The sequence below is a fragment of the Pelobates fuscus genome, chromosome 5 (genome assembly GCF_036172605.1).
Source record: "Pelobates fuscus isolate aPelFus1 chromosome 5, aPelFus1.pri, whole genome shotgun sequence".
In the NCBI taxonomy this organism is placed as follows: domain Eukaryota; kingdom Metazoa; phylum Chordata; class Amphibia; order Anura; family Pelobatidae; genus Pelobates; species Pelobates fuscus.
The window spans coordinates 296,710,416-296,729,258 of record NC_086321.1 but is presented as its reverse complement, the minus strand read 5'-3'; the positions used below and the strand labels follow the sequence as shown (position 1 = coordinate 296,729,258).

At 45.1% G+C, this 18,843-nt stretch overlaps 1 protein-coding gene across 1 annotated transcript in view; it reads right to left on the bottom strand.

The window, feature by feature from the left end:
• LOC134612879 (mast cell protease 1A-like) overlaps nt 1-18,843 on the bottom strand; it is a 79,570-nt gene that overhangs the window by 19,065 nt on the left and 41,662 nt on the right. The window contains exons 3-4 of the mRNA XM_063457334.1: nt 17,987-18,125; nt 3,608-3,865 (exon numbers count right to left, since the gene is read on the bottom strand). Coding sequence (XP_063313404.1) covers nt 3,608-3,865; nt 17,987-18,125 — 397 coding nt within the window. The remainder of the gene's footprint in view (nt 1-3,607; nt 3,866-17,986; nt 18,126-18,843) is intronic.

Genomic DNA, 18,843 nt, shown 5'->3' with positions numbered 1-18,843 from the left:
TTTCTGTTTTATTTAAGCTTGTGCGTTACCGTTTATTCTCTAGGAAAATATCTTTGCACACTGTTTTTTTATGCTGTGCACTATCAAAAATAAAAAAGTTAATAAAAATAGCCCCACTCATCATCTAAAAGTGGGGGCTGTGGGGAACAGTAGGTCCCCCCTGGTTATAATTAGTGTAAAGGCTGTGGGACATTAGTTCCCCCTCTCTCTGTGTTAATATAATTAAAGTCACTACCTGCTATTGGCACAGTGGACACTAATATCCCCCCTCCCCCACCCATTTAAGATTTCATAATTGGCACCACTATGTGGCAGGGTGGACACTAGCATGTTCCCAACACTTTTTTATTTAATAGCCAACACCCACTAGCCACAGGTGGGTACACAGAGGGGGTTGAAAGTGATCTGTCCCCCCTGCCCCCTCATTATTTAATATGAAAACCCCAGCTTATGCCCATGGGTGTGAGAATACCACAGATCTTCCATTCCAGAACATTTATAAAAGCATATTCCGATCTTGCGTAAATAGCATTTTGTAATATCTTTTTATTGAGCTAACAGCGTTTTGGAATGACAAGCTTTTAAAAGAACCTCCCTTTTAAGTCTAAAGCATATCTTAGCAAGATAACACATAGAGTAAAAAGTTGAATTCTGATACACGGGCTAAAACGACATGAGTACAGATAAAACACAGGGCTGATTTAGGGTAAAGAAGAAAGAAAAAAAAGACAAAGAAGATAGACACCATTCTTCCAGAGGCTTGTATATATAAACAAACAAACATGGCAGCAGGAGATGGTAATAAAAGGAATTGACACATATTAAGAATGTCATATATACATATCCAAGCATTTAGATCCACCCAATGGACCCTATATTTTCAGGGGTCCGGTCAGCGCTGTGGCTGTGCAATAGCGCGACCAGGCCCCTTTAAAAAAAATTGCAGCCGCAAGTATTGCTGGGAAGAAGTGACGACCAGTCACTTCCTCCCTGCTCCCTCCATGCGGAGGGAAGAGAGACAGGCCGTGAGGATGGGAGAGCCACGCCAACTCCCATCAGCCTCAGCCACCCTCCTGCAAAAACAAAAAAAAAGTAAGAAAAATTAGCTGTGTGTGTGTGTATGTCAGTATGTATGTGTCACGACTACCAGTGTGGTCCAACACGCAAAACTATGTTACATCTACATAGACTATAGAAGATAGACAGAACGTAAACCGGTCCTTAGAATGGCCAGGTTAATACGTTGAAAGACAGAGAATCGTCAAGGGAAAGCCAAGGTCAAGGAAGCCAGAAATACACGAGATCAATAAGGAAAGCCAAGTCAGGGAAACACAAGATAAAAGTAGTCAGGAATAGCTAAAATCAAGAGAACGGGAAGATCAAATAACAAGAACAAGGAAAACGCACTCTCAGGAACCAGGAACTGAAACCACGACAGGGCAATGGGCTAGGAACCTTTAGGGGTTTAAATACCCCCCCTTGTGCTGTGATTGGTCAGAGCTTGGCCTCTGACCCCAGAACGTGCATGTGCATCGACGTTGTGACATCACACGCACGCTTGCGTGACCCTTGTAGGCGGAGCTATGTCTCTATGTCTCCCAGGAACCCCCCATGTCCCCATGTCTCTGTCTGTCCTAGTGTCCTCATATCTCTCCTAGTGTCTCAGTGTCCCCATGTGTCTGTGTCCCCATGTATCTGTGTGCCCCGGTGTCTGTGTCCCCTTGTGTGCCCCGGTCTCCCCTATTGTCACTTTGTCTCTGTGTCTCCATATCTATGTGTCTCTGATCCCCCTGTGCACCCTGTGTTACCTCTTACAGACTGCCCTTCCAGTTGTCTCCCCCGTTCCTCACTTACCTGAGCTGCTGGCTGGACTCTCTTGCAGAGCTGCTCCCCTGCGGATCAGTGAGTAGAGAGAGGCAGGGAGGAAGATGCTGTAACTTCCTATTCTTGCTTCTCTACACACACACAGCGGCGGTATTGCCGCCTAATCTCAGTTTATACTGAGAAAAATACCTGCATTTGTATTGCAAGTATGACTGCAATACAGCCCCATACCATTATCACTCTTCCACCAAACTTTACAGTTGGCACAATGCAGTCAAGCAGGTAACAGTTTCGTGGCATTCACCTAACCCAGAATCACCCATCAGACTGCTAAACAGAGAAGGACTGCTCCGGAGTCCAGTGGTTGCATGCTTTAACCTCTAGAACTAATGCATAGCATTGTACTTCATGATGTGATGTTTGCATGCAGCTGCTCAGCCATGAAGCTCCTGCTCCACAGTATTTGTGCTGATATTAATGCCAGTGGTAATGTGAAACTCTTCAGCTACTGAATCAGCAGAGCTTTGGTGACTTTTATGCACCTTACCACGCGGTGACCACCGGTGACCATCTACTAAACTCTAGCCTCCCCTCGTCTACTAAATCCCAGTCCCCCCCTCCTCTACTAAATCTTAGCCTCCCCTCGTTTATTATATCCCAGTCCCCCTGTCTACTAAACCCCTGCCCCTGTTTAAAAATAAATAAATACATTTAAAAAAAACATCCAACAAGCAGTGTCCGGAGTCCGGCCTCTGGCATACCCCCAATGGCCCCAACCGCACCTTAAAAAAGCGGATCCTCCAGTTACTCCTTGAAACCCTCACACACACTCATTGAGACACACTCACTGACAGACATACACACACACTGACAGACACACAGAATCACTCCAACACACACATACACTCACAGACACACACATTCACTGACAGACACACAGGCTCCCTTACAGACACACACACACACACACACAGACTCACTGACAGACACACACACAGTGACAGACAGACAGGCACACACACAGACAGCCAGACACACAGACAGCCATACACACAGCCAGCCATACACACAGCCAGCCAGACACACAGCCAGCCAGACACACAGACAGCCAGACACTCAGACAGCTATACACACAGAGAGCTATACACCTATACACACAGCCAGCCATATAACTATACACACAGACAGACAGACAGACACACACACACACACACACACACACACACAGCCATAAACACACACAGCCACACATACAGACAACCATACACACAGACAGCCATACACCTATACACACAGACAGCCACACACACACACAGCCATACACCTATACACACAGACATACATACAGACAGCCATACACAAACATCCATAAACCTATACACACAGACAGCCATACACCTATACACACAGACAGCCATACATTTACACACACAGCCATACACACAGACTAAGTTGGTTTCTTACCTGGGGTCTAGTGGCAGGCATGGGGGAGGACAGGCAGTATGGGAGCGCTGAGTGTAAGCTCTCCCTGCTCAGCTCCCTTGTGCGCCGCAGTGATGCCGGGAGCCAGAGTGACGTCATATTGCGTCTCCCGACATCACTGCGGGAAACTGAGCAGGGCATGCTCTACATCCTATATCTATATATAGCACTATTTGTTTAGTAAAAAATACATAGAGATTCAGAGGCTACATTTACTCTCTATATACCAACGGTGGTTAATAGTACAAAAGCTACAGGACATATAGCTTTTTTTTTTACAAAAAACATTTTGAAGCTGTACCTGACTAGCATCGTTTTCCTCCTCTGTGTTCCCTGCACAGATCATCCCATCATTCAGCATTGGAACAGTAGTTCGACACGTTCTCCGACTTAAAATGTTGATGTTGGTTTCAAATAAGATGTCAGTGCCAGTTTTATTTTGATTATCGAGCCTTCCCCATCCAGCTACACTGCAAGGGGTATTTGTTGGAACATCACTCCTTTTCCGCGGTAGGCGGATTAGCTGCACGTATTTGTTGATTGTAGCCTTGCGTGAAAGCTTATAGGATAAACAATATGAAGAATTTGATAGATGTTGAGTTATTATTTATAATTATCTAGTTATCTAGTCATTGTACAGTGCTGCAGAATATGTTGGTGCATTACAAATTATTAGTAAAAATGATAAACACTTCACTGCATTTACCTCTATTACTAAATGCAATAACCAATTTGTATATTATACTAAATTGCCATTGTATCATTAAATGGACACTCTAGTCACCAGAACCACTACAGCTTAAAGTAGTGGTCTTAGTATATATAGTATGTGGCTGCAGTGTTAGCAATGTGAACACTGCCTTTTCAGAGAAAATGTGGTATTGACATTGCTGGTTAGTAACACCTTTAGTGGTAGTGGATGGCCACGATAGGTGCTTCTTGTGTCAGTGCTGCACAGTGTGCACCACTGGTGTTCAGCATCTCCACACTGTTTTACTGCTCAGAGAAGGGGCTGGTAACTTGTATGTACGTAGTGGGGAATCGCGATGCAGCCTAGAACAAAATCTAACCCTATTCAACCCCCCAGTAACGACAGACCACTTAGTATGGATGAAACAGGCCACAGCATTTATTATCACAAACTAAGTTACTGCATAACACATCCATAACTTTATTTATTAACCCCTTAAGACCGGAGGGCGTACTATTATGTCCTTTTAAAAGCGGCTCTAAATGCCGCAGGGCGTAATAGTACGCCCTCCGTTTTTTTGTAACTTACCCGGTCGCCGGCGATCCCACGCCGCCGATCGCGGTTGAGGGGACTCCCAGGGAGCCCCCCGTGGCACCTCCGTCCTCTTCAGCCCCCCGGGCCATGGCCGGGATAGCTGGCTGCAGCAATGCCAGCAGGGGGACCTGGCTGAAAATCTAATTAAAATAAGTGTAAAATTTAAATAAGTGTAAAAAATATATATATATACTTAGATCATATATATATATATTATATATATATGATCTAAGTATATATATACACATATACATACACACACATACACTGTCTAGGTGTATTTTAATATTAATATATATAATTATATATATATATATATATTAATATCAAATTACACGTAGACTGATACTGATTAAATATGTATATAATTATTGTTATATATATATATTTATATATAATATAAAAAAAATATGTACATACGTAAAAAAATAAAATTAAAAAAATATAAAAAAATAAAATATAAAAAAATATATAGATGTGTTTTATTTTGTTCTAACTGTATTGTGATATTAATATATATATATATTTATATCAAAATACACGTAGAACGAAATATATATATCTATATACATAAATATATACGTATATATCACTATATATATACCTATATATAAATAAAAATATTTAAAAAAAATTATATATATATATATATATATACGTATATATACACATATGTATATATATATACATATATTAATTCTACACATATATTTATGTAATAAATTTACATAATTAGCTATCCTAATTAATTACAATTAGCGGGACCTGCCTGACAACCCATGCTGAAAGTATAGGGAATTTAATTTGCTAGCACTATATTTAACCCTATAACTTTCCAAGACACCATAAAACCTGTACATGGGGGGTACTGTTTTACTCGGGAGACTTCGCTGAACACAAATATTAGTGTTTCAAAACAGTAAAATGTATTACAGCGATGATATCGCCAGTAAAAGTGACGTTTATTTGCATTTTTCACGCACAAACAGCACTTACACGGACGATATTATTGCTGCAATACTTTTTACTGTTTTGAAACACAAATATTTGTGTTCAGCGAAGTCTCCCGAGTACAACAGTACCCCTCATGTACAGGTTTTATGGTGTTTTCAAAAATTACAGCGTCAAATATAAGGCTTGTGTTTCATTTTTTTCACATTAAAATTCGCCAGATTGCTTACGTCGCCTTTATGACCCTATGGTAGCCCATGAATGAAAATTACCCCTATGATGGCATACTATTTGCAATAGTAGACAACCCAAGGTATTGCAAATGGGGTATGTCCAGTCTTTTTTAGTAGCCACTTAGTCACAAACACTGGCCAAAATTGGCGTTTTTTGCATTTTTCACACCCAAACAAATACTAACGCTAACTTTGGCCAGTGTTTGTGACCAAATGGCTACTAAAAAAGACTGGACATACCCCATTTGCAATACCTTGGGTCGTCTTCTATTGCAAATGGTATGCCATTATGGGTGTAAATTTATTTCCTGGGCCACTATACAGTCTCAAAGGCAACGTAACCAATCTGGCGAATTTCAATTTCAAATGTAACACGCTATATTTGACCCTGTAACTTCCCAAAACACCATAAAACCTATACATAGGGGGTACTATTTTACACGTGAGACTTTGCTGAATACAAATATGTGTATTTTATTGCAGTAAAAGCAAACAGTATTATGACATTGACAGTTAAAATGGCATGTAGAACTAAAAAAATAAAAAAAAATCTTATTTTCTCCCATTTTTTTCATATTAAATTATGTTTCACAGCTAAATATTTGATATTAAATGAAAGCCCTGTTTCCTCTGAATAAAATGATATATAATAATGGGGGGTGCATTTAATATGAAAGAGGTGAATTACGGTTGGACAGACATATAGCGCAAAACAGGTTTTGTTTACATTTTGTTTCGTTCACAACTTGTACATTTGGCTCAGTTAAATCTCTTCTTTTCTGTAACCAAAACGTTAGACATAAATAAGCATAAATTAACATATATACATATATAACTCCACACATAGTGTTATACAGTGACCCAACCGTCCTTGCCAATAAACATAGAGTGGTTCCTAATCACCACTCCCTCTCACCTCCCCCCTCGTCATAAAAATCATATATTTCCAATGCCTGCCATCAGCCGACCTTATCCACGCTCGATGGGCACGAGACCTCAGGTAACCTAAAGTTTAACCTTTGAAGCAGGGGAGGTTTGAGACCTTAAAAAACTTGTTCATCTCATTCCATATACTTAAACGTAACCTCAAACTCAATTGGCAAGGACATACCCCCACCACAACTCCGCTGTTTTACACCTAAAATCAGCGGGGGACCCCACCACAACCAGCCATGGCCTGTTCCACCACTTCATGCGGCGCTAGATTAACATAGAATAAATACTGCACCAGTAAATGAAATAACAATTCGGGATCAAACTAAAAAAAAAAAACACAAATAACATAACATAGTGCAAAACGTATATATATATATATATATATATATATATATATATGTAATGCTAGACCCCTTATGTAGAGTAAAACTCACAGGATTGAAAGCCGTCCCAGGCTCTATATAATATGCAGGAGGGAGCCTAAAAAGGCTAAAACAATACCTTTGAGGGGAGCAGCAAAGGATACAAAGTGGAGAATCCAAAATTCATTGAACAAATAAACAGTTAAAACAGGGACAAAAGCAGTGTATAAATAGTAAAATATACTAGGCACAAAGCCAAAATAAAACACCGCAGAGTAAATAAGAAAAAGTCTCAGATACAATACTTCGGTCTAGCAGCAACCGCGTTTCAACTCCAGCCGGAGCCTTCCTCAGTGCACCGTTAACATAGGCCTTGTCCGACCTCCAGCAAGCGCAACCATCCCCTCTAGATAACCAGGCCACATCCGGCAAAACCCCAAGGCGAACTGGAATCCCCCAAGCCAAACCTAGAAACCCATCTTGTCCGATTTCCGATGGCAGCGCACCAGGGCACTCACATTGCTGAGGAATGGGCGATAGCTTCAGCCCGGCCCCTGAGAACCTCTGGTAAGAAACAGAATGCGTAACATGTCCAGATTTAAGAACACCCAAATCCCAAACAGCCACCGAATCCAGATCAGTCCACCCAGACAGATGACAAAAACCCCCGGTACCCCCAGGAGGCGGGACAGCTGACCCCAGGAAGAGGAGGAGCCACACCTCCCTCATGTATCAGGCGGCAGACCACCGAACCTCCACTCCCGAAGGCGTAAGATCCAATCACTCACCCCGCACCTCCTGTCCCAAATGACAGATGAGTATCCCACCCTCTTTATTCCGGGGTGGGGGGGGGGGAGAGACAGTAACCGTGGGGAGAAATCCATTCGGAGACTAGCAGGGTGAACCCAAGGAACCTACCACCCTGACCCCTGCCATCCAAGCCCTGTGAACCAGTGGCACAAGCACGCCCAGCCTGGCGGCATCTGTAGCCGCCCCAAACCGGACCGAATACCCCCTGAACCCACCACCATCCTTACCCAGGAATTCTAGCCCCAATTGGAGCACCCCAACAACAGGGACACAGTGGAGAAAACTCTGCTTCGAGAAGCAAACAAGGGAAGAGTAGGCCAAATAACCCAGGGGCGGAATAGCCCCCACCGAAGAAAAAACAGGACACGTGTGGGAACCCGGCGCTCCCCCCAATTGGGACGGTATATTTCCAACTATCCTGAGAACCTAGCACACCCTGTTAGGACGTGACAAACAACACGGACACCCGTGAAATAGTGATAAAACACACAAAAAAACTATAACTTAACTGATAGGTACACGGCCTCCCAAGGTTATCTCCCAGCTGATAACAAGACTGTATAGTTGATGGGGTATTTTGGGATATTGCTAGTGTACCTATAATAGAGGACAAAACATAGTGCAAATATTGCTAATAAACTGTAATAAAAATGGCCAGTGATCAGAATGCACTCACATATTCCAGAGAAATAAAGCATATTATAGGAGCCTCCCCTGGATGGAAATGGGGGGTATGTGTCAGGATCGGGACAGGGATCCAACACGCAGAGTACAAACAGGTGGTAGGTACGTATACCGGACCTTAGAATGGCCGGACTTAACATAAGGAGTAAGTAGAGAATGGTCTAGGAACAAGCCGAGGTCGAGGGAACGAGAGGACAGGTAAGACAAGCCGAGTCAAAGGGTAACAGAGATAAACAGGGTAGTACAAACAAGCCGGGTCAGAACCAAAGAGACAACTAGAATACAAGAGCACTGAGTGACTAGACAGGCTAGAACCACGACAGGGCAATGAGCAGATGCCGAAAGCCTTACTTTATACCTTGATTCTAGAGGGTAATCACGCCCCCGACGAGTCCTGATTAGTGCTCGGGACTTGACTGACAGGTCGACCCGGGTTGGCGTCATGACGTCGACTACTGAGCGTCGCGTCATATAAGGAAGTGGATCCCTCGCGGTCGGCTTGTAAATGGCCGAGAGAACCGCGAGGAACGGAAGAAACAACCCCTCTGGGAGGATAAACGTCTAAGTCTCTCACCTCCTCTGAGGTAGAGACTACAGGTACCCTGACAGTACCCCCCTCTCAGAAACGCCCACCGGGCGGAAGGAACCGGGACGAGATGGAAAACGGGAGTGAAAAGCCCTGCGGAGGCGAGGAGCATGTACATCCTCCTGAGGTACCCAAGTCCTCTCCTCAGGACCATATCCCTTCCAGTCAATAAGATATTGTAACTTCCCCCGGGAGGATATAGTGGAGGAAAATCTGTTACAGACTAGCGGTTTCAGTAAAGAAACATGAAAGGAGTTAGGAATGCGTAAGGCAGCTGGAAGAGCTAGGCGATACGCAACTGGGTTAATTCGAGTCAGAACCCTGTAAGGGCCAATGTAACGAGGAGCGAATTTCATAGAAGGAACCTTCAAACGAATGTTTCTAGTACTCAACCATACCCTATCACCTGGAACAAAAACCGGAGCCGCCCTTCTGTGCTTATCAGCGTGTTTCTTGAACAACATGGAATTATGTAGGAGAATTTGTCGAGTCTGATCCCACAACTTCCTCAAATTGGCAACATGAACATCAACCGACGGTACCCCTTGGGAAGGAGAAACCGAGGGAAGAATGGAAGGATGAAAGCCATAATTCATGAAGAAGGGACTGGAACGAGTAGAATCACAAACGAGATTATTGTGTGCAAACTCCGCCCAAGGAATCAAACCGACCCAATCGTCCTGGTGTTCAGAAACAAAACAACGCAAATATTGTTCAATCTTTTGATTGGTACGTTCAGCAGCTCCGTTAGACTGAGGGTGATAGGCAGAAGAAAAATTCAATTTGATGCCTAATTGAGAACAGAAGGATCTCCAAAAACGTGAAACAAATTGGGAACCTCTATCGGAAACAATTTCGGAAGGTATCCCATGTAAGCGAAAAATCTCTCTCGCGAATATCTCCGCCAATTCAGGAGAAGTCGGGAGTTTAGTTAAGGGCACGAAATGAGCCATCTTAGTAAACCTATCAACCACCGTGAGGATCACAGTCTGTTTTTTAGAAACAGGCAAATCTACAATGAAGTCCATAGCCAAACAGGACCATGGTCTCTCTGGAATGTTCAAGGGATGTAACAACCCACATGGAAGCGTATGAGGTTGCTTAGTCTTCATACAGACCTCACATGCTCCGATGAAATCCCTAATATCCTTCCGTAAAGAAGGCCACCAGAAATCTTTAGAGATCAAGGAACATGTCTTGCGAATACCCGGATGCCCAGCCGCCTTACTGTTGTGAAAACACTGTAAGAGTTCCAGTTGGAGTTCAGGAGGAACGAAATGCCTTGCCCCAGGAGTCTGTCTAGGCGCCAGATGCTGCAACTTCATGATCTGACCAAGCAACGGAGAGTGAGTCTTAAGACTCGTGTTGGCGATAATATTGCACCTGGGTACTATAGAAGACAAAACCGGCTCAGATATCGCAGAAGGTTCATATTGTCGAGACAAAGCATCGGCTTTAGAATTCTTAGAACCAGGTCTATAAGTGAGCACGTAATTGAAATGCGTGAGGAATAAAGACCAACGAGCTTGCCTGGAGGACAGGCGCTTGGCCTCCCCAATATAGGACAGGTTCTTGTGGTCTGTCAAAATAGTAACAGGATGTAAGGTGCCCTCCAATAAATGTCACCACTCCTTTAAAGCCATGATAACTGCTAGTAGTTCCCTGTCACCAATGTCATATCTGCTCTCAGGGCCTGATAGTTTCTTGGAAAAAAAACCACATGGATGTAAGGGCTTATCCACACCTAACCTTTGGGACAGGATAGCACCTATACCTGTCTCTGAGGCGTCTACCTCGAGTAAGAAAGGCAGAGTCGTATCAGGGTGAACTAAAATTGGTGCAGAAGCAAACAGTTCCTTGAGTGTTTTGAAGGCAAGAAGGGCTTCAGTAGACCAGTTCTTAGTGTCAGCCCCCTGTCTGGTCATATTGGTAATAGGAGCTATAATTGAAGAGTAACCCTTAATGAAGCGCCTATAATAGTTGGAGAATCCAATAAACCTCTGAATGGCCTTGAGGCCCCTGGGTAAAGGCCAATCCAAAATGGACTGGAGCTTATCCGGGTCCATCTTAAACCCTTCCCCAGAAATCACATAACCAAGAAAGTTTATCTGGGATTGGTCAAAGCTGCATTTCTCCAATTTGCAGTAGAGGCCATGTTGAAGAAGCTTGCGCAATACCCTTCTGACTTGTCTGTGGTGAGTCTCAATCTCTCTAGAGTGTATAAGTATATCATCCAGATATACAATAACGCAGTCATGTTGAAATTCCCTAAGAACTTCATTGATCAGGTCCTGAAATACTGCCGGTGCATTACAGAGGCCAAAAGGCATTACTGTGTATTCATAGTGCCCATAACGGGTATTGAACGCCGTCATCCACACGTGTCCCTGCTGAATTCTCACCAAGTTATACGCCCCTCTGAGATCTAACTTGGTGAAAATCTTGGAGCCTTTTAGACGATCAAAGAGCTCGGTAATCAAAGGAATTGGGTAGGCATTTCTAATGGTTATTTTGTTCAAACCTCGATAATCAATGCAAGGTCTTAGTGTACCATCCTTCTTTTTAACAAAAAAAAACCCAGCCCCGGCAGGAGAGGAGGATCTCCTAATGAATCCTTTTTCAAGGTTCTCACGAATATACTCCTCTAAGACTAAGTTCTCTTTAGGGGACAAAGGATATACATTACCCCTGGGGGGCATAGTACCAGGTAGTAGATTAATCTTACAATCAAAAGACCTGTGTGGAGGTAAAGTATCAGCATTCTTTTTGTCAAATACTGCCTTTAAATCCAGGTACAGGGGCGGTATTTGTACCTCTGTAGAGTAGGTAGAATTAATCGGTGTGTTAACTGCGCAAAGCGGTGACACTGTCCGTAAGCACCTGTCCTGACAACCCTGACCCCATGAGATTATCTCCCCTAATTCCCAATTAATAATAGGGTTATGTTTTTTTAACCAAGGGTACCCCAGGACTATGGGAACAGAAGGAGAAGAAATAAGCAATAAAGATATGTCTTCCTCGTGTAAGATACCAACAGTTAATTTAACGGGTATGGTTTCACGGAAAATAACAGGCTCAACTAAAGGTCTACCATCTATGGCCTCAACGGCCAAGGGTGTCACCCTTAACTGGGATGGGATAGCGTGTTTGGTAACAAAAACTTGGTCGATAAAGCTCTCAGCAGCTCCGGAATCTATCAATGCCATAGTTTCTAGTACTCCCTTCTCCCAAGTTAAAGAAACGGGTAGCAGAAGCCTGTGATCTTTATAATTAAGATTAGAGGACAAAATAGAAACACCCAAGGCCTGTCCTCTAGAGAAACTTAGGTGCGAGCGTTTCCCGAGCGATTAGGACAATTTAGGCGTAAATGACCTCTGACTCCACAGTACATACACAACCCCTCCCTTCTCCTGTACTGTCTCTCCTCTTCTGAGAGGCGAGTATTGCCTATCTGCATAGGTTCTGGAAAAAGTGAGGTTGTGGATTCAGAACTTTGAAATGAAGGAGCTAGTTTAAAGGAAGGTCTACGGTTTCTCTCTCGAGTGTTCTGCCTCTCTCTTAAACGTTCGTCAATGCGAGAAATAAAAGAAATTAAATCCTCCAAATTTTCAGGAAGCTCTCTAGTAGCAACCTCGTCAAGGATTATGTCTGATAACCCATTTAAAAATACATCTATATAAGCCTGTTCATTCCACTTAACCTCTGCCGCCAAGGACCTGAACTCTAGTGCATAATCCACAAGTGTTCGGTTTTCTTGTCTAAGGCGCAACAGTAATCTAGCTGCATTGACCTTTCTACCTGGAGGGTCAAAAGTTCTTCTGAAAGCAGCTACAAAGGCATTATAATTATATACTAACGGATTATCATTTTCCCACAATGGATTGGCCCATCTCAAAGCTTTCTCAACAAGTAATGTGATAATAAATCCAACCTTCGCCCTATCTGTAGGATAGGAGCGGGGTTGTAATTCGAAATGGATACCTATTTGGTTTAAGAAACCACGACACTTCTCTGGAGAACCACCATAACGTACAGGTGGAGTGATACGGGAAGAAGCACCTACAGTGGCTACCTCTAGACCTGAACTCACAGGAGAGATAGAAGTATTACGCATCTCCTCTGGTTGATTACCAGAACGAGATAGTAACGCCTGTAGTGCTAGAGCCATCTGGTCCATTCTGTGATCCATGGCGTCGAACCTAGAGTCAGAAGGACCAACCTGAGTGTTTGTACCTGCAGGATCCATTGGCCCTGTCGTAATGTCAGGATCGGGACAGGGATCCAACACGCAGAGTACAAACAGGTGGTAGGTACGTATACCGGACCTTAGAATGGCCGGACTTAACGTAAGGAGTACGTAGAGAATGGTCTAGGAACAAGCCGAGGTCGAGGGAACGAGAGGACAGGTAAGCGAGACAAGCCGAGTCAAAGGGTAACAGAGATAAACAGGGTAGTACAAACAAGCCGGGTCAGAACCAAAGAGACAACTAGAATACAAGAGCACTGAGTGACTAGACAGGCTAGAACCACGACAGGGCAATGAGCAGATGCCGAAAGCCTTACTTTATACCTTGATTCTAGAGGGTAATCACGCCCCCGACGAGTCCTGATTAGTGCTCGGGACTTGACTGACAGGTCGACCCGGGTTGGCGTCATGACGTCGACTACTGAGCGTTGCGTCATATAAGGAAGTGGATCCCTCGCGGTCGGCTTGTAAATGGCCGAGAGAACCGCGAGGAACGGAAGAAACAACCCCTCTGGGAGGATAAACGTCTAAGTCTCTCACCTCCTCTGAGGTAGAGACTACAGGTACCCTGACAGTATGTCCCTTTAAACTTCCCTCCTCAAGTGATAGCCGATCAGCACAAGATCTCACAGACAGCAACCAAAGGAATACTTTAAAGGCGATTTATTCACTTGAAAAAGTTTAAATGAAATAAAATATAGTAAAAACAGATAAGAAAGAGATGCTGGTCCTACGCGTTTCGTCCTTATACAAAAAGGACTTCCTCAGGGACCTCTTTCAGCAAATCACTTTTAACAGGTACATAAAAATCAAAAACAGAGGATGCTGTTTTGGGACACGCGTCCCAGAGAGAAAACCCTTAACCACTGCTCCCTAGCAGTACGCGACACGCGCAAGTCAAGCAGGCCATACTAGTGCCCTGCAGCAGCATCCAGAGCCACCCTAGCCGCCTGCCTCTTGGGCGGCAACTCCAGCGCTAGTAGCTGCGCAGGACGCCGCAGGAAACTGTACTATAATATGTGAAAAACACTGACAAAAAGGGGGGCGGGGTTAAATAACCGGAGTGGACTCACTGGTAAGCGGCGTCCAGGTACCGTTTTCCTCTTTCTTTTTCATTCTTTTTTTTTTTGGTGAATCTTTTATTCCTCATTCTATTCAGGTATTCATTCAGGACTTTTTTGTTTATTTTTTGTGTTTATTTGTTTGTTTTTTGATGACATTTCCAATTTCTCTCTTTTTTTTTTTTGGTGTGGCTTTTTTTGCGCACTAATACCCCCCCCCCCCCCCTCCCAGTTTCAAAGGGACCCGATCAGATTTCAAGAAGGGACAACATACTCACCAGCCAATGTCCGGTGCACCATCCGCGGCATAAGAAGCGTAGAAGTCCAGGCAGAAGACATTGAAATCAGCTTCCACTGTTTTCTTCCAAGATGTTCCATTTCTATGAACTGCAGCCAGGACCTGTGAGAAGGGCATGGAGAGGACGTGCCACCAGGAGGCAGTCGAGGTAAGTAACCAAGGAGAAGAGCAGAAGGCAGAGAGAGAAGAGCAGAAGGCAGAGAAGACCCAGGAACAGGTAAGAGCAGGGAAAGAGAGGAAAATAAAGGGGGGGGACATAGAGGAGAGAAACAGAGAGTGGAAGGGGGAAGAAAACAGAGAGCGGCGAAAAAAAAGGGGGGGGGGAAAGAAAGAAGGACCGCCAGGAACAGAAAGAAAACATGCCAACAGGGGGGAGAGAACCCGGAGACAGAGAAGGGAGGGTGAACTGAAAAAAGGAGGGGGGGGCAGGGGAGAGAGACCCCCCAGGCGCCAACCTCACTGGCAGAGGAGGCCCTCAGGAGAGGTCCCCCCGACCCCCAACAGCAGGTAAGCAGACCCCTCTCGGCACCGCAGGGCCCACTCACCGCCAGGGCCCCGTCCCAGGCCCCGCCGTCGCACCCGCCACGCGGCGTTTCAGGAAGGCTTCTGGCCATCCGCACAAGGCGCGGGATGCGCCGCCTGCCTCCTACAGCCTCCGGCACGAATCCCAATGCCGGAGGCCGCCGCCCATGATCGGGCTGCAGGAGGGGGAGGCCGCAAGTCCCGCGCAGCGGTATTAGGCCGCGCATCCTCCGCGAAAGTTGTAGGCCGCGTGTCTTGAGCCTCAGACATGCGGCCGGGTGAAGCCTCGGGCCCGGGCTCCACCTCCTCAACCGGGCCCGAGGAGCAGCATCAGGGGGGGTAGCGGAGCCGGCGGGCGGGAATGCCGGCCGGCACCATCGCAGCCCCCAGGAGCAGGGGCCACAGGGAAGGCCCCATTAGGAGACAGGCCGTGGGGGGGAGCACCCACACCGGCAACCACCATGGGAGAAGGGCCAGGGGCCACAGGGAAGGCCAGAGATGGAGACAGGCCGCGGGGGGGAACCCACACTGGCAACCACCCAGGGGAGAGGGGCCAGGGGCCACAGGGAAGGCCCCAATGGAGACAGGCCGCGGGGGGGAGCACCCACACCGGCAGCCACCATGGGAGAGGGGGGCAGGGGCCACAGGGAAGGCCCAGAGGGACTCAGGCCGCGGGGGGGAGCACCCACACCGGCAGCCACCATGGTAGAGGGGGGCAGGGGCCACAGGGAAGGCCCAGAGGGACTCAGGCCATGGGGGGGAGCACCCACACCGGCAGCCACCATGGGAGAAGGGCCAGGGGCCACAGGGAAGGCCAGAGATGGAGACAGGCCGCGGGGGGGAACCCACACTGGCAGCCACCCAGGGGAGAGGGGCCAGGGGCCACAGGGAAGGCCCCAATGGAGACAGGCCGCGGGGGGGGAGCACCCACACCGGCAGCCACCATGGGAGAGGGGAGCAGGGGCCACAGGGAAGGCCCAGAGGGACTCAGGCCGCGGGGGGGAGCACCCACACCGGCAGCCACCATGGGAGAGGGGAGCAGGGGCCACAGGGAAGGTCCCAGATGGAGAGGGGAGAGGAGAGCACCTGAATCAGGAGTTGCCAGCCACCATCCATGCTGCAGCAGCTCTGAGGGAAGCCAGCAAGCCTCAACTTCCATCCCTCAAGCTGTGTAAATCTGCAGGCCCAGGCAAACAGGAGCAGGAGGACAGGAAGCAACTGTTTGCTGGCCCGAATCCCAAGTGGCACTGAGGTAAGACCTCCCCCACACTAACTTACAGAACATAATCCCACCCACAGACTCTTTCCCAACCAATCCCATGCATCTATCCCCACACTCCTACATGTGCCCTTGTCCGCTTAGCTGTGCTATCTCCCCAGGGCCTTAAACGCCACTTCAGCATTATGGTGTTAGGAATACATGTTTGTATTCCTGATGCTATAGTGTTCCTTTGATACTGCTTCCACCAGCAAATTATAAATCAAAGAAATGCATGCCCTTACAGCATTGTGTATTTGTGTATTATATTTCTATTTCCAACCTTGCCCTACATTCTTTTGTGGTCTGTATCAATTGTAAAAAGTGATTTGTATTTCAACTTCACCTGATGTAAGCTCCTATAACTTTCAAATCACTTTTTTCTTGTGTACATATACAGTCTGAGCTAACAGAAGAGTGGTCACTTAATTTAATTTTAACCCCTTAAGGACTGAGGCAGTTGTGCAAGTTGTGATCAAAACAAAACGTAAACAAAACCTTGAATTTGCGCTATATGTCTGTTCAACCAGAATTCACCTCTTTTATATTAAAATATCATTATCATTTTCAGGAGAAACAGGGCTTTCGTTTCATATCAAATATTTATTTAATATGAATAAAATATAAAAAAAATGTGAGAAATTAAGGATTTTTAAAATTATTTAAGTTCTGCATGGTATTTTAACTGTGAATGTCATAATACTGTTAGCTGTTACTGCAATAAAGTACACATATTTGTATTCAGCAATGTCTCACGAGTAAAACAGTTGTTGTCCCCGTCCCCCCCTGTATAGGTTTTATGGTGTTTTGGAATGTTACAAGGCCAAATATAGCATGCTACATTTTTCAGTTTATACACATGGAGATTTGGCAGGCTGTTTATGTTGCCTTTGAGACCAAATGGTAGCCCAGGAATGAGAATTACCCCCATGATAGCATACCATTTGCAAAACTAGACAACCCAAGCACTAGCCAAAGTTAGCGTTCATATTTGTTTGTGTGTGAAAAATACAAAAAACTAATTTTAACTCTAATTTTGGCCAGTGTTTGTGACTAAGTGGCTACTAAAAAAGATTGGACATACCCCATTTGCAATACCTTTGGTCTACTTTTGTAATGGTATGTCATCCTAGGCTACCATACGATCTTAAAGGCAACATAACCAATTTGGCAAATTGTAATGTGAAAAAACTGGCATGCAAGCCTTATATTTGACTCTGTAACTTTTGAAAACACCATAAAACCTGTACATGTGGGGTACTGTTATACTCGGGATACTTCAGTGAACATAAATATTAGTGTTTTAAAACAGTAAAACCCCTAGTTATCAGAAATAATAGGAATGGGAATTCCCACTAAGCAAGCCAGAATACTCATTCAAGATAGCTCCACGTAAACATGAAAAACAAATCTATTAAAGGGAAACAAAGTTGTTAGTATTTACTTACCTTCAAAAGCATGATATCATTATATGGTACTCGATCAAAACGGTAATCAGGGTGTGTGTAATAGCTGTCAATGTCAATTGTCTGTTGAGAATCTTCATGCTTACTCACATTGTGTGCTCCGAGGATGGCTTTGATTGTCCTGTGTAGACAAGACCACAATTCAAATTAACCCTTAAAAATTATTTCAATACTGATATTCACATATGTTATTACAGGGACACTATAGGCACCCAGACCACTTCATCTCATTTAAGTAGTCTGGGTGCAAAGTCCCTCTCATTTTAGCCATGCAGATGCAAATACGGCTGCAGGGCTAAATTTGCAGGGCTAAAATCACATTGCAGGGTTAAGCCTGCCTATCTTTTACGGCTTTTTTCGGAGTTGAAACAATGCTGGACATTCTGAACGCTTTGCGTGTGGGTGTCCAGCATCTTTTAAAATCCCATACTAAAGCATTGGTTCAATGTTTTACTGGTTCATTTGTTCAATGGCTAAGGCCAAATGTGTTCCTTAATCGGTGTAATGTCGGAGGAGAAGGAACCCGAATTCACAAGTGCAAAAAGGGTTTTTAATTTGCCGTCAGGAGGTGTAGCGGAGGGCAGTATTATAATCCACGATCTCCGCTGGTATTACAGGTAAATCCACAGTCAGCGCTGAAAAGTAAGGCAATATCCCAATCCTCCCACTAACCGGACGAAACACAGTATGGGAGTCAACTGAAGTCTTTATTCGCAGCTTCCAGTATTTATGCAAGTCCCCATGCAAGGGGTTTCCTTACTGTCCTGGCAGGGGTAACACAGTAAGGGACTACATGGGGGACTTAACATTTGGAGCTTTTCTCCCATCAGGCACTGCTG